The sequence below is a fragment of the Watersipora subatra genome, chromosome 10 (genome assembly GCF_963576615.1).
Source record: "Watersipora subatra chromosome 10, tzWatSuba1.1, whole genome shotgun sequence".
Lineage (NCBI taxonomy): Eukaryota > Metazoa > Bryozoa > Gymnolaemata > Cheilostomatida > Watersiporidae > Watersipora > Watersipora subatra.
In genome coordinates this window covers 6566759-6590562 of record NC_088717.1, presented here as the reverse complement: position 1 = coordinate 6590562, position 23804 = coordinate 6566759, and the positions used below count along the sequence as shown (strand labels likewise).

The window sequence follows — 23804 nt, the reverse complement described above, 5'->3', positions numbered from 1 at the left end:
CCTCCCAGTGCCTTAGGGGGACAGTGAACAGTCCTCCCAGTGCCTTAGGGGGACAGTGAACAGTCCTCCCAGTGCCTTAGGGGGACAGTGAACAGTCCTCCCAGTGTCTTAGAGGGACAATGGACAGTCCTCCCAGTGCCTTAGGGGGACTGTGGACAGTCCTCCCAGTGCCTTAGGGGGACAATGAACCCAAAAACTTAACTTAAGGCTTAACTTACAAGGTACAGAAAACCAACACGAAACCAAAAGATGCCCTATAGTGGTCAAATGATCTTATGCTGTGGCTGTCTTACTAATACCAAGTCTCTACCTGTGAATACGGCTGTTTAATGATTCGGTTGTGGTCAGAGGGATTGAATATTTCTTTGTGATCATATCAGCTTGTGTATTTTGTGGTCATATCAGCATGTTTCTTTGTGGTCATATCAGCATGTTTTTGTGATCATTGCAGTATATGCTTTTTTGCTGTCATATTAGCATGTTTCTTTGTGATCATATCAGCACATGTTTCGTTGTGGTCTTATGTTTTTCTGTGATCATATGAGTGTATGTGATTTGTGGTTCTATCAGCATCAGGGTGATAGTACAGTATACTTATAACTTCAGCTTCCAGACTTGTACTCTCCAAGTTATCACACTGCTTTTTCAAATAGGCTCACCTGGCAAGTCCATTTAACTTACTTGCATGCACTTAATTTGACTTTGCGCATTACCTAGCCTCTCTTTGTTGTCACAGATGGGCCTACGAACCCTCGTCATTGCTAGCAAGACAATCAGCGCTGACGAAATGAAGAGACTAACTAGCATAATAGAAGCAGCCCGGCAAAATCTCACTAACAGGGATGAAGCGGTACGTGTCTAGTAAGAATATGGATATTGCAAAAGAGACATGAATACATTCTAAAGAAAAGCAAATATCATATCGCTAGGGCAATCGATTGTGAGAGAGCTACAGCTAGGATATATAGGAGTGCCATAAATGTTTTTGAAAAGTGGCCATTTGTTGATCACTTTTCGTTAAAAGCTAACCAAAAGAATCAACTACTGAATATGGCTGAAGGTAAAATCAGAGAATAAAATCATAAGCCAACGATAGTAGTTTAAAAGCTTATGTTTAAATCGGCCATCTTTAGAAATAAATATTGAAGATCGCTTCTGTAAAGACTGAAGCAAATTGGAGAAATATTGAGCGAATTTACTTAAAAATTACCGAGCATTGACATTGTTTTATGTGCGCTGTCAACACCAATGAACACATTTATGTTAGACGCGTTTGATATTTGTACCCACTACTCTGTCTCTATTGTCTTAATTGTCAGCATATTGTAACTGAAATATGAATGTACTAAATATCTATTTGGTTACTAAAACTGATAAATCAATTTTTAGTAACCAAATAGATATTTAGTAATGTTTAGATATACAATGTATCCTCAGGATACGATTACCTTGATATACGACCTTTCCACCTCACCAAACGAATCTTATTTCGCCGTACGGATTCAACAAAATTTTCGCCCGAGTTCAAATTTGGCATTCGGTCTGCTTATTGTGTATGTCGAAATAATAGACGCCGAAATGTTGTTCGCCGAAAACATTTTCACAATGCCTGAAAGATGATCGGTTTCTCTCAGTTAAGCAATTGTTGTGTGTTAAACGATAATATTTTCCTTTTAAAACTACATGTAGTAGCAAAGCTGGAATTGCGATTTCTTCGAACATAAGGTCAGTGGTCAGACAACTTCTCTTAACCTGCTAACAAAAGTCCACTTCATTAGCCAGAAAGATTGTTCTGGCTTTCTGGTCGAATAACGTTGAAAAAGGTTTTAATTAAATTGCTAAAATTATATTGATCTAAACTAATCGCTGGTAAAAGTTTAGGGATAAAAAGCTGAAAATTTGGTTAAATATCTTAAAATACATACTAAAACTTAGTTTTATGTGTGTGTTTAGTAAGCTAAACTTGTTTCAAATTAATTCAAAGTTTATGCTATACGTACATCTGTCTTGAAGGTAAGAACTTTCTATTTTACATTCTGCACATATCACATTGCAACGTTACATTTTAATGCAGATCATAACTAATAAATACACTGAATGTACTAAAGTTACTGTAGGTAACTATAGTTACTAAGGTTAACATATTGTTTTGTTACTAATATTTAATATGTACAGTACTTGTAAAATATTTTGATGAATTTTACTAGGGGATGTCTGCATTATATAATTACTATGGTTTCTACACCGCTGCATATGATTTTTTCACCACACGATGCCAGCCTGGAAAGGATTAAATCGTATCCTGAGAGTGTACTTTATAGTAACATACAAATAATTCTTAAATAGAAATAGCTATTCGAAAAACAAAGAAAATATAATTAATATTATAGGCCTACATGTAAGCGCAGTAATAGAAAATTATGATGGGGCAAAAAATTCACTTGCATTTTCTGTCCAATCAGTGGACTTTGTTGAGTTGTCATGATGGAGCTGATTCCAGTTTGGAGTTATGTTCTCTGTTATGGAGTACTCTGTTATGGAGACCTAAGATTGCATGGACATATCTCTTGCAGATTTATGTCCTTAAATTTAAGTGGTTCTGCAGTCTATTTTTACAAGCAGTTTCCGTCGCCATGACAATACATTGAACGTCAGCAAAGCTAATTACTACTCAATGTTGAATTTAGCTTTCTTTAAACTTGTTTAAATATTACGAAACTAACACCTACAGAATTTTCAATTTTTGTCTGCACCAAAAATATAAAACATCTCAGTGCTCATTTTTGCTGTATATGATTACGAGAAGTAGTGTAGCCAGTACATAAGTTGGTAGTTAGCTCCATGTAAACATGTCATCTCGCCAAAAACTTATAAGTTAATAATTAACTCATAAAAAGGAAATCTTAATTTCCTTTTAACAGTTTAGAGCTGCTGAAGTTTTGCATCTCACTACCTTTTAGCACATGTACAGTAACTACCGTAAAATCTCTATTTCAACACCATGGTGCTCTATTCTTCAACCCTTCTCCTCAAGTGGCGGTCAATTAGAGGCTGGCGTTTTATTTTTCAAATAGCTCGTCAGAATTTTGGGAAAATAAATTTAGCCCTTTTACGGGCCAAGCGAATGTCATCTAAATTGTGCACTCTCCTTCGGGCGGATCAACATTAACCCTTTTAGGTGCAAGAAATCTGCTAACTTACCGCCAACTTGTCGTAGATATCTGAATAAATATGCATTAGGAGGCTGAGAGATATCTCTACCAGCTGATATCTATTGCTTGCATTTAACCTTCGATAATATTGTAGCCTGTGCCCTGTTTTGCAATTTGTTGGAGCTTTCCATTTTTTATTTCATTCTAAATATGAAGGCATGCTTTAATTTTATAACTATAATTAACAATGTTGCATAGAAGCTCATTGCACTCATTGATGTTTGCTACAGTTTGGATTCAAAACTGGCTTTTTATTTGCAATAGAAGAGGAGTTATGAGCATTGGTCCATTGTAAGCTGAGTTGAGATAACTACAAAGATGCCTTACATCTGCTAATTTATATATTATATAATAATCTAGTGAATGCCACAAATATATATTCTAGAACAATTGACATGAACAAATCTTACTTATATTACATACAAAAACAAAACATTTTTGAAACAAAAATATTTGCATCGTTTACTCGGCCAGTTGCGTTCTGATTGTTGCTTTAGTTTGGAACAATTTCATCTTCTGTCTGTTCAGTACCTTCCAACATGTCTTCAGACCTCAAATCTTCTGCACTGCTGAACTAGTCGATATTATCATCCAAACATTTTTTAGCAGAGCAAAACTTTTACGCGTTGCATTTCGCACGAACAGTGATACACTCTCAGCCTCATGGGCGGTAAGCACAACTTTTAGTCCAAAACCAGGCGTTCATATACCATCGTAAATGTAATACGTTTTTCACACAAGTTAAAGTATTAAGGCCGCGTTAAACTGGGAACTACTATTAGCCTGATACAGTTATTAATTATTTCTATGGTGTTGCTTAAAACCTCTAATTGAATGCCACCTTTATTTGTACGGCACCTCTATTTGAACACCATTATTAAAAGTAGAAGGTCTGAAAAGCAGAGAGCCATCCTTGAACTGAACACCACCTCCATTTGACCGTCACTTTGACATTCTTTGATCTTTATGATTTTATAACAGTAAGTGATTAGTATGAAAGTGTTCACAAAATTGTACTAATATTGATTCAGTTACATCAATAATAGTTAATCTTTCATTGTTTCTATTCGTATTGAAGTCTGTTTTCCAACTTCAAAGATTTTCAGTTTTTTCATTAAAACTTTGAAAGCAACACCGTAGAAATAATTAATAACTGGACCAGCCTAATAGTAGTGCCTTGTTTAACGCTGTCTTGATACTTTGACGTATGTAAAAAGTGGTTTACGATGGAATCTGTACTGCTATTATTAGACTATAATTTGTGCTTATGGCTCGTCCTGCGAAAGGATTATCACTATTTTTACGAAAGGTTTTTTAAATAGCAAGGTGTAGAGGTTGTGGTATGCTAAAAAATGTGTGGACGCCAATATTGACTAGTTCAACAATGCAGAAGAAGAGTTGAAGTCGGCAGACATCGTGGAAGGTATTGGACAACTAGAAAAAGATGAAATGGTGCCATACAAAGGCAACAATCATAATGCAACCTGCCTGGCAAACCATGCAAATATTTTTGTTTCAAAAATGTTAATTTTTGTTTCTGCGTGTATTATAATTATGGTTTGTTTATATCACTTGTTCTTGAATATATATTTGTAGTAGTTGATATATTATTATTATATAACCTGTGAACTTGTAGGTTTATAGCATATTATTTTATGGCATTGTAGTTATAAAAACTCGCCTTACAATGGATCGAGGCTTGTAACTCTTCTACTGCACATAAAAACCTATTTTTGACTGCAAACTGTAGCAAATATATTAATGAGTGCAATGAGCTTTAATGCAACATTTTTAAATTTAGTTATAATTTAAAAACCTTTCTTCAAATTTAGATTGAAATAAACTATTAAAAGCTCCAAAAAGTGGCAACACAGGCTATACGATCCTTATAGGTTAAATGCAAGTGATAGCTATCACCTGATAGAGATATTTTTCAGTTTCCTAATGCATACTTATTTAGAGGTCTACGATGAGTTGGAGGGAAGTTTTAGGTAAGCAAATTTATTGTACCCAAAAGGGTTAATGTCGCTTCGCTCAAAGGAGCATACAAAATACAAGTGACATTCGTTTTGCACGTAAAAGGCTTAAATTTAGCTTCCTAAAATTCTGACGAGCTAAATAAGAAGTACAGTGACACCCTTTATTTGAACGTCACCTCTAATAAAACGCCACTATAGGGAAGAGTTGAAAAATAAAGGACCATGGCATCTAAATAGAGGTTTTATGGTAACTCCACATTAAAGTCGCTTTCGCCATAACCAAGAGTGATGTAAGGAGCAGGAGAATTCTATTAATGCTGTTAATTCAGCATTAACAGAATTTTGTTTGCTTCCACGATCAAAACTTTTTTGTCCAATCTATGAAAACAATTTACTTGAAAACATTGATTTGTATTTAGTATTTTTAAAATACTAAGTTTGCGAAATTGTATTGCTAACCAGAAATTTTTAAACAGATCAGTCAAAACGCTGTCAAGTTTTGAATTAAATTTTGTCGCTGTCAAGTTTTATCTTCTGACATTACTTTTGGTAAATTCAAAGAGTAATAAAGGGATCAAATGAATAGTTTTGATCTTAGGCGAGCATTAATATCCTAGGCTACCGGACTCGATACGGTTAGTCGAGTTTGAAATCTTTTTGAAAGTACCCTATGATGCTCTACATTTTGAATCTAATGCAATTTCTTATGGGTACCTGGTGGATGAGCAATATCTGGCTGATCAAGTATGATGTCTGCTTATCTTTCTACTATCAGAGGCTGTGTGTTACTTTGAGAAGCTTTATTGCTCAAACATTAACTCTGTGATTTTGACTATACATGTCTGAGCTCCGTGGTAGGGATCCTAACAACCGGGGACATACCCAGTGGTAGAGAGCAGTTTCCCATCTCCTTTTTGTCACCACTGATGGTGTTTACCGGGAATTGAACCCAAGCCTGTTGTTCACAGGTCAGGCATCTAGACCACAAGACCACAAGACCACTGTTTCTCTACCACAAATGATACAAGTATAGCTATAATGGTATATCTTACTTGGCAGCTGGTGCAAGCCTTCGCCGAGGCAGAACAAGGATTTACTGTGCTAGGGGCAACTGCTGTCGAGGACAAGCTCCAAGATGGCGTCAGGGAAACAATTGAGAAACTCCGTATAGCCGGAATCAAGGTAGTCAGTGAAGAGTTTTATTTGTCTTTTGATTAAGTTTAGCATTAAATATATCAGATCAACTTATGGGGCTTATAGCGGTTTACTCTAGGCTCGAAGCTTGTGAGTGTCTAAAGGTGGAATTAAATCATTGATTTGGAGATGACTCCGTTGCCTTTGTATTGAATCAACATCGAAACCGTGAAATCTACAATTGAACAACATATTTACAACAAGTTCTTCCACTGCAATAAAAAAAGGACAATTTTTATAAAATATGAAAAATACGACACAAACATTTTTGCCGTATATAAAAAACATTCACAGAGCTAATTCAGATAGTCTAACGAAACTAATTAACAGAGTAAATGTCAAAATGCTCTGATCAGAAAAATTGTCTACAGTAATACTTCAACTTACGAGTGCTCTAACGTACGAGAAACTTGAGATACGAGCCAGCTTTTAAGCAAGGTTTAGCACTAACATACGAGCAATGTTTGAGATACGAACACGTGAGTCAGTTGCAAAATATGCCGGAGGTGTTTTATGAGAACTCTGTATTTTTCAACTACTCAGGTTATACTTTTGTACCGTGTTTTCTGTGCGCAAGTTTCAGTGCAGAATTATGTGGATTAAAAGTACGGTGCGTAGACCCAAAGTTTGCCAGTAAAATGAAAGATAATGGAAAGAAAAAGCAAATGATAACAATTGATATTAAACGGAAAATTATTGTAAAATATGCGAAATGTGTATGCGTGATTGATCTAGCTCAGCAATATGACAGAAATACATCTACAATTATCAAACCGAAGGGCATTCAGGGCATTTAGTTTGCAAAAGGACTAACCATAGTTTCTAAACGACGCAGCGATCTTCACGACCGTTGATGGAGAGACTGCTCAGGCATTGGATAAAAGATAAACAATTGGCCGGTGACAGTGTAACTGAAACGATGTTTCAATAAAGGCGAAAAGGCCGGTGGTGAAATGGCGAAAAGGCCTATGTGAAAAGACCGGTGCTATCTATAAAAATAGACTTTCGGACAAGTTGGCTAGTGGTCGTGCATTAACCCTTTGTGATGACACCAGTGTTCGTCCTAATCGCAACACGTTGAAAGGGCGACAAAGGCAAACGTCCTTAGATAGGTTTATCTTAAAACGGCCGGCTAGTCGTGGAAGCGAAACAAAGGAAAAATTAGCTAACCAGCGAGAAACTTCCAACTATGAACGCCGAAGAAATTTTAATTACGAAAAATGAAAGTTTGCTTTTAGGTTTGCTTTTAAGTTTGTTTTTTTAAGACTTTGATAAAACCCAAATTTATCAAATTCAACTGTTGTAATGAAGAATAACACTTATATCTCTCCCTGGCAAATGCTAACGTTAGCAGCAACTGTATGTATTTAATTTTACATTTTAATTAATCTTATTTCCTTGCATTGTTTTTTATTTGTTGCTTTTTGAAAGCTTGTGGTAAGTTAGGACAATAACCAACATGTTTTTTCTGTTACAATATCTTGTTTTGAGTGTTTTATTTGCATTTTTTATAGTATAAAAACCAATTAATATATATTTAATTGTTATATATATAAATAAATTGCACCAACTTGCGAGTAAATGGACATACGAGCTCAGTCTCGGAACGCATTAAGCTCGTAAGTCGAAGAATGACTGTATTAATCATCAGCCGTGTGTTGCTCGTTGGAATTCAAAAATCATAATGCCAAGCATGGATGGAAGGTAAATACCGAAAGTAAAAACACGTCGAGACATAGGTTTGGCCACCGAAGACAGTCCGATCCTCTTGCCAAACCACCAGCACAGTTGGCCAAACACACCACATGCCGAAACAACTCTCGCGGTCCCTCCAACTCAAGCACAACATTGTTTTAATCGACTAAGGACAATAAAATTGGTTAGTAGGTAATAGACAGAAAAGGTTACCTGGCTTCTTTTACAGGGTTCTTTTTCTTAGAGTTTTCTCTGTATTTACTAGTTGGTGAAGAATAGGACAAGTAAGCAAAAATCGCCTGTGTATGGCATCAGTCGGTGGTAAGTCTGGTGCTTGGGATCCATAGTCGATACTTGAGTGATAGTCGATACTCTATAGTCGATACTTGAGTAAGCTTTAAACAGTCTCGTCTTAAGCTCATTCTAAAGCTTCAACTCATGCCCTTTGGATCAACCGATCATAACGGAAATTGTCTTTCCTATGCTGCAGGCTATTACCTTTAGTACTCGCTTGCGCTAGTAATCGCTGACGCTAATGGCCGATTGTAGCATTTCTTCTTTGGTCATTATTATTTAAAAAAACTTTAGTGGTGATTATAAATTTATACAATTAGTCCAGTTTAATTGGTAAAACATTTGCTTTCAGTTTGATAGACTTCATCGCTAAGTAAAAAAAGCATGGTCATTTTTTAACAAACTTTATTTCGATAAGACTAGTAGAATTCAACGGGAATGCAATTTAAATGATTCATATCAAGTAGAACAGCAGCAGTAAGTTGGTACTGCAGTGTCTGAGTGACTGTATAGGTTTGGGTGCTGACTGGAGACAAGGAAGAGACTGCTGTGAACATAAGCTACAGCGCGGGTCATATCGATAGCAACATGTCCCTGCTTGGCTTCACCCTGCAGACGTCGGAGGCCTCTGCCTATACTAACCTCCTCAGTCTCAACGACAGGTGAGTATAGTTGACTAGTGGAAATATAGTTGAGCAAGAAATATTATCAGTTACAATTTCACTATCAAGTGATGTTATGTCAGAAATTTAGCTGGTTGATGTGAAAAGATTCAATGTGTTAATTAGTGGCACATCAGCGTACAAAGCTATTTGTCGATGTTGCTCTTTGTTACACTTTGTGTCAGGAATCGCATCACATTAGTTTAACGCTAATCTTTTATCAATCGGTGGAACACAGCTGACGCTCCAGTTAAAACCGATGTATGCCATATGTCTGGCTACCTCTCACATAATATGCTGAATTTGTAACGTTGAAATTCAAACTATCTGTTGCTTGGTCTTCAGCTGCTCCCCGACAACAATTGTGTATGAAACCTCACTATTGTATGACCACTGCATCAATAAAGTATTGCCCCGATAAAAGGTGATAGTTGTAGGGAATTCAGTGATGTCAGCCAGAGAACAATTGGAAAATAACTCGAAACGTGGAGAAAATCTGTGTGTGGTATTCTTTGATGTTTTGCTGGTATTACATACTCCCATGACTCCCAAGGAATAACCTGATTTCTGGCGCTTTTTCTATCTACATACTTTATATAAATTTGTTACCGTGGTTTAGAGGTTTTGAAAAAGGCTCCATTAACGCCACCATGCTACTCGGCTCCATTTAATGTCGAGGTTTTGTTTAAAATGTTAACGTTTGACTTATAATCACTTTTTCATACAAACTTTTATGACAACCGTCATGAAATTGAAGTACATATTTGACTCAATACCTAATGTAATTTTTAACATGGAACATCTTAAGTTTTTCAAAGCCTTTCAGTTTCATTAAGTGAAAATGAAAAATTATATAAGTGGGAACAAAGCTAGTTCATATTTCATCTAATTTATATAAGTGAACTCTGCAGTATATCAGCGAACTCTGCAGTATATCAGTGAACTCTGCAGTATATAAGTGAACTCTGCAGTATATCAGTGAACTCTGCAGTATATCAGTGTACTCTGCAGTATATCAGTGTACTCTGCAGTATATCAGTGTACTCTGCAGTATGTCAGTGTACTCTGCAGTATATCAGTGTACTCTGCAGTATATCAGTGTACTCTGCAGTATATCAGTGTACTCTGCAGTATATCAGTGTACTCTGCAGTATATCAGTGTACTCTGCAGTATATCAGTGTACTCTGCAGTATATCAGTGAACTCTGCAGTATATCAGTGAACTCTGCAGTATATCAGTGTACTCTGCAGTATATCAGTGTACTCTGCAGTATATCAGTGTACTCTGCAGTATATCAGTGAACTCTGCAGTATATCAGTGAACTCTGCAGTATATCAGTGTACTCTGCAGTATATCAGTGAACTCTGCAGTATATCAGTGTACTCTGCAGTATATCAGTGTACTCTGCAGTATATCAGTGTACTCTGCAGTATATCAGTGTACTCTGCATTATATCAGTGTACTCTGCAGTATATCAGTGAACTCTGCAGTATATCAGTGTACTCTGCAGTATATCAGTGTACTCTGCAGTATATCAGTATACTCTGCAGTATATCAGTGAACTGTGCAGTATATCAGTGAACTCTGCAGTATATCAGTGTACTCTGCAGTATATCAGTGTACTCTGCAGTATATCAGTGTACTCTGCAGTATATCAGTGAACTCTGCAGTATATCAGTGAACTCTGCAGTATATCAGTGTACTCTGCAGTATATCAGTGAACTCTGCAGTATATCAGTGTACTCTGCAGTATATCAGTGTACTCTGCAGTATATCAGTGTACTCTGCATTATATCAGTGTACTCTGCAGTATATCAGTGTACTCTGCAGTATATCAGTGTACTCTGCAGTATATCAGTGTACTCTGCATTATATCAGTGTACTCTGCAGTATATCAGTGTACTCTGCAGTATATTAGTGTACTCTGCAGTATATCAGTGTACTCTGCAGTATATCAGTGAACTCTGCAGTATATCAGTGTACTCTGCAGTATATCAGTGTACTCTGCAGTATATCAGTGAACTCTGCAGTATATCAGTGTACTCTGCATTATATCAGTGTACTCTGCAGTATATCAGTGTACTCTGCAGTATATCAGTGTACTCTGCATTATATCAGTGTACTCTGCAGTATATCAGTGTACTCTGCAGTATATCAGTGAACTCTGCAGTATATCAGTGTACTCTGCAGTATATCAGTGTACTCTGCAGTATATCAGTGTACTCTGCAGTATATTAGTGTACTCTGCAGTATATCAGTGTACTCTGCAGTATATCAGTGAACTCTGCAGTATATCAGTGTACTCTGCAGTATATCAGTGAACTCTGCAGTATATCAGTGAACTTTTTCCTCTGAACCTGTTGCCGACCTACACTTCTGTTATCGTATTACCTCTTTTTATTGATTATTTGAATATAAGTTTGATAATGCATTTTGATTTTATATACAATTACTTGAAGCATTTAACCTTGAGTCTTCGAGCTGCGGAACAAGTTGAACGAAGTATACTATATTTTGATAAGAACACGGGCTCTAACAGATGATTTTAGCACGCGAATGAAATTTTTTAATGGATTTGCTTCATATATTGAAGTTCGACTGCAAATAGTCAAAGAACACCCCATGATGACTGAAATTTGAACAACAGAGAATCAAAGTTATGAGTTCATCATGTTTATATTAGTTGTGAGTTTATGCCAACAATCGCAGACATTGCTTGCCGTCTGTGACAGTCACAACAATGCTTGACGTTACTTTAAAACTTGCCTTTTTAGCTACGCACCTGCTTAGAGGTGTTAGGTTTGGTTATCTACACCTCAGCTTGTAATCAGTTTAAGGGCTAACCTATGAACATTGTTTTGTGTAGTGTGTGAACAGCTATAATCCCTGCCTTAATGTGACCCTTGTTCTTATCTGTTTTGGAATGAAGTAAACTTATGAGCTTGTTGTGCTATTGAATGTAGTCTGAATGCCCTGGAGCTGGAGGGAAAGGAGGTAGCACTCGTTGTCGATGGTGCGAGTCTCGCAATGATACTCAACCGATACTCTCAGAAGTTTCAAGAGATCTGCTTGCGCTGCTCCACTGTCCTCTGCTGTCGTATGACCCCTATACAAAAGTCATCGGTAAACAGTTACTGTTGTCATGCATCTTTATTGTTAGCTTGTGAATGCGCGGGAATATAGTTCATGCTTTATTACGAAGAGTAAAGTAACTCCTACCTCAGTGTACAGTTTTATTGAGTTGTAGTAACTTGTTTTATGAAATTTATCAAAGAGGACAACTCCTTTTCTAAATTTTTGTGGTGGTGAAAGGTTTGGCCCCACACTCTCAGACATACGAAGCGAACTATACACCAAGAAGGATCAAACTCAAAATCCCAGTTGTTATTGTTGAAAACTGAACACTTCACACTTCTCTTTTCGTTTTGGAAAGGGATTCCAATCTACGAAGGTTTCGTGATGGCGGCGATTAACTGTTCATTTTTGAGCTTTTAAGAGCTTGTAATCACATTTCCACATATTTTGCATCTACAACACAGCAGAGTGAGACATGGTGAATATTTTGATACCAAATAACTGTAATGTGAATTTTGTTGCAAATCAACCTTTAAATCTAAGCCATTAAATAATTACATAGAAAATTTTTTATTTTTAGGCAGCCTGTAACACTGCTGTTTAATTTAAGAATCTCTTTGATTCTCAATGATTTGTAGTGAAGTTATGTGTGTACCACATATTTACATTACAAGTATAGTATAAAGAGTCCATAGCTGTTAGTTGATCACTACAGATCTGTTTTAAGCAAACCTTGGTCTGCTTTCATCCAGGTCATACGTGTATATATACATACATATACTTTTAGTGGCTACTCCCTTCATTTTTAAAGAAAAAAGTGTTTTACATATGGGGCCACACAAGAATATATAAAAAGAAAGATATGGCCATGCGGTGTTTCAAACTTGAAAACAAAAATTTATGCAAGGGAGACTTGAAACTTCCAAACTGAGGTATACATTCGTCTTTTTTTTTTACAAAATATTGAAAATATTAGCAATACAATTGTTGAGTGCGTATTTTGCTAAGTACCAAATATAATCATCACATTGTGGATATCTGGTACTTGAGAATTGAAACATGTCTGTGATGTGAGAAGGAGTTAAACCATTCAGTACTTGAGAATTGAAACATGTCAGTGATGTAAGGAGTTGAACCATTCAGTACTTGAGAATTGAAACATGTCAGTGATGTAAGGAGTTAAACCATTCAATACTTGAGAATTGAAACATGTCAGTGATGTAAGGAGTTAAACCATTCAATACTTGAGAATTGAAACATGTCAGTGATGTAAGGAGTTGAACCATTCAGTACTTGAGAATTGAAACATGTCAGTGATGTAAGGAGTTAAACCATTCAATACTTGAGAATTGAAACATGTCAGTGATGTAAGGAGTTAAACCATTCAGTACTTGAGAATTGAAACATGTCAGTGATGTAAGGAGTTGAACCATTCAGTACTTGAGAATTGAAACATGTCAGTGATGTAAGAAGGAGTTGAACTATTCCGCACTTTAAATCCAACAATGTTAGTAGAATAGGTTAGCATATCTAACAGTGGAAAATTTGAGGTCAGCTCACTTTTTGCTGAGTCTCAGAAAGCAAAGAAATATGATAACTCCTACAATTGTCTCAAACAATAGAGTAATTGTGTCCGGTCTACTACAATAACGCATGAATATTTTGTGTTGATGTTTATAGCAGAGCTTATGTACTTGTGTGCAAGCAACAGTTTCAATGATTGCAGGTAGTGAAATTGGTCAAGGAGAGCAAATCTAATCCTACGACAGCAGCCATTGGTGATGGGGGAAATGATGTCAGTATGATACAGGAAGCTCATGTGGGAATAGGTCGGTACAACTGCACTCCCTTTAAAACTTTTCTCCGTATTTAAATGTATAATAATTACAGCTCATTGAGTTTTTTCTTGCAGGAATTATGGGTAAGGAAGGTCGGCAGGCAGCTAGAAGCAGTGATTTTGCATTTGGTAGATTTAGATTTCTACAGAAGACTATTTTGGTACACGGGCACAATTACTATGTACGGCTAGCCATTCTTGTACAGTATTTCTTTTATAAGGTTAGTCGTGTTTTTATTCTATCTTCGTGCTTCCAGATGCTTCAACATTTTTTTAGTTCCTTCTCTTCTTTTGGTTCTGGAATGTAATAAATCTCTTGTGAATACTCAAACTAAAAATGCTTTGCAGTTCTGATGGTAATTGCTTTTATGACTGTTTTTTGCTAGTCGCTGCCTATTTGGTTGCTAGTTGTTAATTGAGTAGTTTCAGTGTGTTTTTATACCTTAAGCCATTCGCAATGCAGCAAACATTACTTCTGTGATATTCGTAAATTGTTACGCTCACACTACCCTTGAATTTTGGTTACTTTTTGTAGAATGTAGCTTTTATCACTGCCAACTTCTGGTACATATTCTTCAGCGCATACTCGGCCACGGTAAGATTTCTACTTTATGAATATGCAGAAAGGTTGAGGCTTTAAAAAGGTAGCATATCGTTGAATACAAAAGTTTATGAATGTGAAATGAGTACAGTAATACTTCAACTTACGAGTGCTCCAACGTACGAGAAACTTGAGATACGAGCCAGCTTTCAAGCAAGTTTTAGCGCTAACATACGAGCCATGTTTGAGATACGAGCACTTGAGTCAGTTGCCAAGTATGCCGGAGGTGTTTTATGAGAACAGCATCACTCTGTATTTTTCAACTGCTCAGGTTATACTGTTGTATCGTGTTTTTTGTGCACGATTTTCTGTGCAGAATTATGTGAATTAAATGTACTGTGCGTAGACCGAAAGTTTGCCAGTAAAATGAAAGATAATACAAAGAAAAAGCAAATGATAACAGTTGATATTAAACGGAAAAATATTGAAAAATATGCGAAATGTGTATGCGTGATTCAGCTAGCTCGGCAATATGACAGAAATACATTCATAATTATCAAACAGAAGGATTATATTCAGGGCATTTAGTTCGCAAAAGGACTAACCATAGTTTCTAAACGGTGCAGCGATCTTCACGACCGCTGATGGCATTGGACAAACAATTGGCCGGTGACAGCGTAACTGAAACGATGCTATGTGAAATGGCCGGCGTATCTATCCAAACTGTTTAATAGACATTCGGACAAGTTGGCTAGTGGTCGTGCGTTAACCATTTGTGACGGCACCTGTGTTCGTCCTAATTGCAACAGGTTGCAAGGGCGACAAAGGCAAACGTCCTTAGATAGGTTTATCTTAAAACGGCCGGCTAGTCGTGAAAGCGAAAAAAAGGAAAAATTTCTCGCTAACCAGTGAGAAATTTCAAACTATGAATGCCGAAGAAATTTTAATTACGTCTAGTTGAAAATGAAAGTTTGCTTTTAGGTTTGCTTCTAAGTTTGTCTTTTAACACTTTGATAAAATCCAAATTTATCAAGGACAACTGTTGTAACGAAGGATAACTTATATCTCCTTCCCTGGCAAATGCGAGTGTTAACTGCTATTGTATGTATTTAATTTTACATTTTAATTACTCACATTTCCTTGCATTATTTTTTATTTGTTGCTTTTTGAAAGTATGTAGTACGTAAGGACAATAACCAACATGTTCTTTCTGTTACAATATCTTGTTTTTAGTGTTTTATTTGCTTTTTTTAGAGTATGGAAACCAATCAATATATATTTAATTGTTCTATATATAAATGAATTGCACCAACATGCGAGTAAATTGACATACGAGCTCAGTCTCGGAACGCATTAAGCTCGTAAGTTGAAGTATGACTGTATATGTAAAGCATATTTACTGGAAATACAGTTGATTGCATGTTATACAGTTAGCCAGGTGTTTGCATGCATCCAGCAAAGGTGTCATGTTAGCGTGTTTGTGGGGTAATTGCTGTGAACCTCCTGTAGCCCTTGCTAAAACATGTCATTACATTTTTATCATTGCAGATTGTCTCCTAATGATAATTTGAAGGAATATTTACCAAATTTATGAGAGGCACTTGCTACAGTTGATCTATGGTCCTAATCGGATGTACTCTTTTCATATGCGCAGTTATTGTATAGTTATTTGTCTTTTGTAGTCTGTCTACGATACTCTATTCCTTACATTCTACAACATGACCTTCACCTCACTGCCCATCTATCTGTATGGCTTATTTGAAAAAGACATTCCTCCTAAAACACTGCTCAATAACCCAGAGTTATACAGGTGAAACAGAGGTTGTTTCCTGACCTTTCTTGCTGTTAAAGATCCTTCGTATTGTTTGATCATTTCATAATATACTACCCTAGGACACTTATATTTCGCTAGTATTTAGTTTCGTGAGTAGCTCACAGAGTAAAATTTCGAAGCAACTTAATTTCGCAGCTCTGATGAGTGCGAAAATATAGTTATGTGAAAATAAATGCAGTGGAACAAACATAATTAGATTCCTCAGGTTAAGTTCACCGAAAAAAAAATTAAATTTGCGACTAGTTTGTAATTGTGAACCGCAGGTAGAATGGTGTGGGCAAGGTCGATAATGCAATTTGATCGCTTGCTGCCATTTGTTTCTTGGACTATCAACAGACCCGTTTTCACTGGCCGGCTGAGCCGCCCCATCTTTTTGGGAATTTTTTTACGGTAAGTACAGTCTAACTCGGATAGCTCGCCCTCAGATAAAATGTAACACTTCATCTCAAACACAAGGTCAACTCAAACGGATTTGTTTGGTCAGTTTCAACGCGATGATAAATTCCTTCAGATAACTCGACCTCAACATCCTTTATTCGAAAAGTTATTTGCCCAACGGCCATGGACGCGGTTTTTATCGCTGTAGAATATCACTTCATTCCAAGCCATAGAGACAAACATCAACTTCTAGTAGTTCTTAGGCATCATTATTATCATCATCAGAGGCAAAATATTTTTGTTAACGACTTTTATAAAGGTTTGCAGAAGATTAAGTTTTATCAAACACCCACTTGGCCATGTCCCATCTAAAGCGTAAAAGCCTCCGAATGAACTTAAAATAAAATCCGCAAAATTGATCTTGGTTAAAACGCTCAAAAGAAAAAGATGTCTTTTTTCTGAGCGTTTTAACTGCGGTCATGTTTTCCCTATTTTAATTTAAAAACGTCTCGGCAGTCACATCACTTAAAACAAAACAAATCTCAAAAAATGACAAGTTATTGAAGAGGTGTCAGTGGTGAATCCAAACCTTTTCAGAGCCATGCTGCTTGTGTAGTACTGCGAGTGTCAGTATGTCTTATTTTCTTTCAACACACGGTGCTCGCTGCATTGATTGATGTCCCCAGCAAACGATAGCGCTACTAATGCATGTGCATTGACATCAAATTCCTATCATTATAAATCATTCTTAATGGGAAAATAATCATAATTAATTGCAAAATAATAACGTAATAAAATTTTAGCAGTCAAATTATTTTGTTGGTTTATATTTTAACGATGCTATGGTGGTCGTTAAAAACGTTAAAATAAATGTCGTTATAAAATTCCATTCTACTGTATCAACGAACAAAGCTATTTAGTTTCGCTTTTTCGCTAGTTTGTTATGATAGTTTAGTTTCGCACATGAAACTTTCGCGAGAGGATGACACCGCGAAAACGTGAAAGTTAGATGCCGCGAATACATAAGTGTCCTAGGGTATGTTGCGATTATATATTATACGAATGTTACTTGCTCTGCAACTATTATTGTTAATTTGGTCTCAAGGAGTAGACCCGTAGTCAGACGATGCACGATAATTACTAAACCTGTGTTTTTTTTACAGGAAAATGCGTCGGAATGTTCTCCTTAATCCTCAACATTTTGTTCTGTGGAACCTTGTTGGTAAGTTTTTGACTTCACACAAAAATATTATTTAATTAGTGTATATATATCATATTATATATTAATATAATAGTATATATTGATTTGATATTAGTATTATAAATCTACCTCTCTATTATGTTCTGTATTTGTGGCTTTCTGCTTGGCATTCCAAACAACTTGTATACAGTCATCCCTGACTGTCTAAAATAGTTGTCGACTGGGAGACAACCAGAAGTGCGGGGCAAGAGAATGCAACTTCAACTTAGTCAATTTGCACTTTTGTAAATATTTGTTGCATAGGAAGTTTGCATAGCTTCGAGGATGCTAGCATATATTTTAGTAGCCAGCATTCTCATCACTGCTGTTGTAGTAATAGCTACTGGAGTTGTGGTAAGAAATATTTGAACAGGTCAGTGGCAGCTCAATTACAAAGTGATTGGCGATGTACAAATTTAAACTCTATGTAAGCCACATACGGTACATGTAAAGCAAATCGCAAACTTACAACAATGACCACTCAAAAAAGTAGAAAGCAAATAGCATAGAATTTTTCACATTTTTAATGAATTTCATGAGTTTTCGAATGAGTTTTTGAATAAGTTTTGTGAGATTATTATGAATGCTTGTGAACTTTAGGTTGTTTGTAACACTGGTTTAGACTCGAACTGAGTTACAACAAGGATTACTTCCCATTCAAAAGCTTATTGAGTGTGTCATGCTTTTGATTTCAATGTAATTAATTGATAGCATTACCAATGCTTTGCAATAGAGGTTTCTTGTAAACACCTGTGTTCAAATCTAGTCATAGTTACAACTGATAGTATATTTAGTAAAATATTGTTAAATTGATCCTTGTATGCTATACAAAAGGGTCTAGTGAGTGTGAAATTTTTAAGGGTGTCAGGCTAAGTTCTCTTTGCTAGTATGATTGGTATGGCGCCTCTCGCTATGAGCTGAGGAATTTAGGTAACAATGGATTTATTGGTTTGCTAAACTGAAGACCATAAGGTTAGTAATAGGTTGATATCATGTCAATTCATGAAACCGAAGGAGGTTTATATCATGTTAAGTGGTAATGCGATTCCGACAGGGTTTTGGCATTCATTTGTCACCTTCTTCGGAGTCTTTCTAGTCTACTATGTTCAGCATGAACTCGGTGTTCATGGCAAGGAGACAGATGTGGCTACGTTTGGAACGGCCATTTTGTTCATCTGCAGTACTTCTGTGAATGTAAAGGTACAGACTTCCTACCCATTCATCTCCTGCTTTATCCACAAGTAGCATGGTTCTATTTTATTTGTACTCAATTATATTTTCTCTTGCTATTATTTATACATCGGTCGGATATTCAGTTTTTATGTTCAGTGATAGCTTTTCCTCTAAAGCTATCTTTTGTTACATTAGCTTCGATCTCATCATATACAGTCAGGCCTCTACATAATAGTCAAAATCTTTTGACATAACGTAAAATTTTAGCAATCATTTGATTCTGCACTCAAAGTAACTTCCCACATACGACCTTCAGCGTTTCTTGAAGCATCAGTTTCGTAAGGGGAGCTGAAGAGGCTAGTGAAAATTTAAACGGAATTGTAAATTAGAAAATTTAAAAATGTGTTCGTTGAAATTCACCTTGTCCAAGTTTGATTAAGTTATGCAAATCTCCATCACCATACTTGCCTTCAAGCTATGCATCGCCGAGCTTACACTTCCCATTGAGTTTGCCGACTCCTGTGGGCCCAGCGCCTCGACTAGCTGCAGTGCTACTGCGCATGTGCGTCTCATCATGCCTTAACGAATAGGAACTAAGCTTTCATTTATTTTGTTTAACTTTATCAATGTTATAACTATATCTTTATTTTAATTAATGTTAGATTTCTACTAATTGATGATATATCTCTATACACGCAAACACACATTTGCCTGTCTTTAAAATGAAGCACGAACACAAACCTCTTTTTATTTATTGCTTTATTTAAGTAGACTCTTAAATATAATTTTGTTTTTCAATTTTTTTTCAGTTTTATCTCATGCATTTGTTTTAAGGCAATGCATAATTACCTGTAGTATTTACTAAGGACCTGTAATAGGTTGTTAAGATAAGGAACGAATTAAATGGTTAACAGTAAATTATACTCATGGAAATATCTGCTCCAACCTGTCACGTTTTTAACATGGCAGTTAATCCCAGAACGAGTTAATTTTGTATTTAGGGGTTTGGTCGTATATACATTCAGTCTTGAGTATTTTTACATGACATAGCAGGTATTAATATATGCGCATCTCCCTTCTTCCTTGATGCAGTTGTTCATATAAAATTACTGGCTCTTACCTGATGCTTCATGGATTGTAGCTGATGATTGTAACATATAACTGGACATGGATTACTGTGGCCGGCTATCTCATCACATTCATAGGAAACTGGGCCATGGTAGCCATATACTGTGCATGGTAAGAATTCTAAATGAATTATATTCGTGTTGTTGAATGGCAAGTTTGTAATACTCTTGCTTAGCTACTGTAGATTATTAAGAAAAACGCATTCAACAAATTTGGGTTGTTTTTTATGAGCTGTCGCACCTAATTTTGGAATTACTTTATCATGTTTTAGAAAAAAATTGGATTGTCATATACCGCAAGTATTTAAAAGTTGACCTACATATTAAGGCATCTCGCAGTAATTCAACACGAAAGTGGGCTCTTATTTTGCAAGTAAAATGTTCATCTTCATAACCAAAACAAATTAGCATGTAAAGCTACAATTGGCATGTATTTGTGTTGAGGATTTTTTTCCATGAAGGTTTACAATGCTACAGGACCTCAGCATTTACGGTTGAAACATCCATGTGGGGAGTGCTCGGTGTCCTCTTTGGTTCCGGAGTATTCTGGTGGATCTCGATAATCCTTGTCATACTCTCTGTGCTTCCTGACATAGTAGCGCGGGCATGGTGTGACATGTCCGATCCTATCTACATGTCAATGGCTAAGGCAAAGCCTATGATCAAGAAATCCAATCATGTAAGTGATGGGTTCTCAACTAGCAGTGAGATGGAGAGACTTCATCCTGCCTATTGACGATATTTAATTTCGATACGAGAAACATACAAATTGTTCTTCAGTACTATCTCAGTGATCTGGGCATGTTTTAGTAATACTATTTGACAACTTAACATAAATAGATAACATAACATAGATCTAGCAAGTCGATGTTTACAATTTGAATTTTTCCAGCTCTGAAGAGATATACACACTTTCTTATTACCTGGTATGTGGCCCGAGAGCATCAGCTCAAATGTTCACTGAAAGCATTTATTAAAGCCAGACTCAGTAGCTGGTAGCCAAATTTCTCAGCTCCCGATTGAATGATTAAACCAAATTTTTATTAACCCAAGTAACTGTTGCTGGCACTTTGTACTGATCATTGAGATTTGAATGGAACCTTTGCTACATAAACAGGTAGATCATGCACAGTGCTTTGTGGCTGTAAAATGCTATATTTGACCGCATTCTTTCCTGTAAATTTTTTTGGATGACTTGATATGTAGCCGGTGTCCTCTATCATGTATATTACTGCATCAAACTCTTACCTGGCTATCGACCTTTGGTATAATGCTTGCATGAGCTGTGCCAAATCTGGCTTCATTTTGCTTTTCTTAAATTGATTCTTTGTAATGAAATATTTGATAAGGCTAAAGGCTTGAGCGAGGAGGTTGGACTGAACAGCACGGAAATCATTTGAAGCAGCAGAAGAGGAAGTAAATCCATATACATTCCACACAATGAAGAGATATTTAAATTTAGAATGAGTGTATCAAATTTTGAAGCTGTGCGAATTCTCCTCTCTTTGATCTGTCAAACTCAAATTAATCTTAACATCTCTTCCTATTTTACTGTTTTTCTCAGGCTTCTTCTTTCGTTCGCTAGTGCCTCGGTAAGCCTTATGCGGCTATTTTAGAAAAATAAATTTCTGGATTAAAGCCTGGTTCACTGAGGTTTCCATTCACACGCAGAACTAGCAGGAAATGGAAGGAATGTGTATAGATGTGTGATACACACATATATGTCCTGCTTGATCAATGTGAACCGTAACAGCATGTGGTTATACAATGTGAACCAGGCTTTGCGCTGTTGCTAATAAAGTGTAGAATCATCGGGTATAATAACATAGCTTACATTCCTGGCATCCTAACAAATGCAACAAGCTGGTCAGGTGATGCAATGCCTTTCTTTAGGTGATGTTCATCAATTCTAATGAATCTGTCTTGGAACAAGTTGGTGGCCATGATGATGGGATTGCTATTATTGGCCATCGATATGTTGGTGATCAGGCAGATTTGCGACCGGCTTCCGACCTTGGTGGTGGGCATAACAACCCTGCTATGATAGTGGATGAATAGCCAGCTCTATTCCCTTTAACTTGCATTTGCTCAACCAATTACTAACATCCACTCATTAATATCCGCATAATCAGCATCATGTTATGACCTTTTACGCACCCGGTTGTAGATATACACCTGCTCCATTCCTATATTTGTTGTTTCCACTTTAATTTTCTGTCATACTGTCTGTATTTAAGGTCTTATACTAATATGTAGTATCAGAACCGCAGGTCACTGCCATAGCAAATTTTTTATAATTTTACTATTTGGATTCGCTTTATTTTTACTGCATATGTATTACATTACATTAATAATTACCATTACAATTAATAATTGTAGTTTTGGTCAAATGTCAGCTATCTCAATTTCGTTTAAAGTTCTCTTTTGTATTTAACAATGCATTCATTGTATGGTTTTACCGATATTTTAATGTCTTATCTTTGTTTATTTTAACATGAATATACTGCTTTTTCTAGTTTCTGAGGATTTTGTATGCTTTATATGGCTTTTACCAGAGTTAAATAGCTAGTGATGACATTAATTATGAGTCACGTTTTATGTATGTTGCATGCTGCTTTCTCAACAAAAGCTGTAAATCCAACAAAAGTTACTTTGTTTAATTATTAGTAAAAATCGTTATTGACTCCAATCATTCAGGCTGCATTAAGTTAAAGTATAACTGCAATCAAACAATATTAAAGCACTGTTTATTTGACCAACCCGAAAAATATTTTAGCCATTTCTATTTATTTGGCTTTAATGTTGTAAAACTTATCAGCTTCAACACAAGATTTGATGCGGTTATGAAATTTACGGTCTACATAACTAATCCGAATCTACACACAAGATGTGTGTTGAATTTGCTTTGTCATTTTATTCTATTTCGACTACATGTATGTTTAGTTTTGGACTTCTGCTTAGCTTGTGTGAACTAATTTGATTACTACTGGTTCAGGTATTAGTGAATTTGTTAAGCTATTGTATGCAATACTGATATTTACTAGTAAAAGATACCTTATTCTTCAAGTCCAACAAGTAAAACACAATGCTAATAAAATTCTAAACAATAATACTAACGACAAAAGGTTAAAATAGCTAATGAATGTTACACCCTTACTCGAACAGTCGTCTAAGTTCATTTGCTCGAGCCCAAACAGCTGTGAGTTTCGACAGCCAAATGAGAGTCATGATAGTCCATAAGGAGAGAGGTTCAGCAGGTGGTGGAGAAAACGGGACTTCACAGGCAAGAGAGAGCGCCTAAGCAGACCATCAGAAAAAAGAGATTGAGTAACAGGAGCTGTTCTCTTCTATAGTTGTCTACCACATGGGAAGGCTAGTCTTTGGGGGTAGGTAGAGTGTTAAGGTTCAATGCTTTATGCCAGATGAGCAAAAATATCTTGTTAGTGTAAGTCTTCAACTGGTGTGCGTGATGTAAACTTGTAGGGTGGATATCACAACTAACTTCTGGTATCTAGGTCGTGTCTGGCAGAGGATGGCAGATTTTTATACGTGTCATCTGATA

General features: G+C 36.2%; 1 protein-coding gene across 5 annotated transcripts in view; it reads left to right on the top strand.

Annotated features, from left to right (window-relative positions):
* Positions 1-22881, top strand: part of LOC137405578 (phospholipid-transporting ATPase IF-like) — a 58093-nt gene extending 35212 nt beyond the window's left edge. For 2 of the 5 annotated variants that reach the window (XM_068091873.1, XM_068091872.1), the window contains exons 16-28: positions 737-850; positions 6251-6373; positions 8888-9036; positions 12001-12160; positions 13839-13941; positions 14025-14170; positions 14485-14544; positions 16173-16300; positions 17866-17924; positions 18997-19142; positions 20257-20354; positions 20720-20921; positions 22136-22881. In XM_068091873.1, coding sequence (XP_067947974.1) covers positions 737-850; positions 6251-6373; positions 8888-9036; positions 12001-12160; positions 13839-13941; positions 14025-14170; positions 14485-14544; positions 16173-16300; positions 17866-17924; positions 18997-19142; positions 20257-20354; positions 20720-20921; positions 22136-22300 — 1653 coding nt within the window. In that variant the 3' untranslated portion in view covers positions 22301-22881. Of the gene's footprint in view, positions 1-736; positions 851-6250; positions 6374-8887; positions 9037-12000; positions 12161-13838; positions 13942-14024; positions 14171-14484; positions 14545-16172; positions 16301-17865; positions 17925-18996; positions 19143-20256; positions 20355-20719; positions 20922-21134; positions 21169-21591; positions 21886-22135 lie in introns of those variants that run through there. The other 3 variants (XM_068091876.1, XM_068091875.1, XM_068091874.1) reach the window with 3 other exon arrangements.
* The last annotated feature ends 923 nt before the right edge of the window (positions 22882-23804 follow it).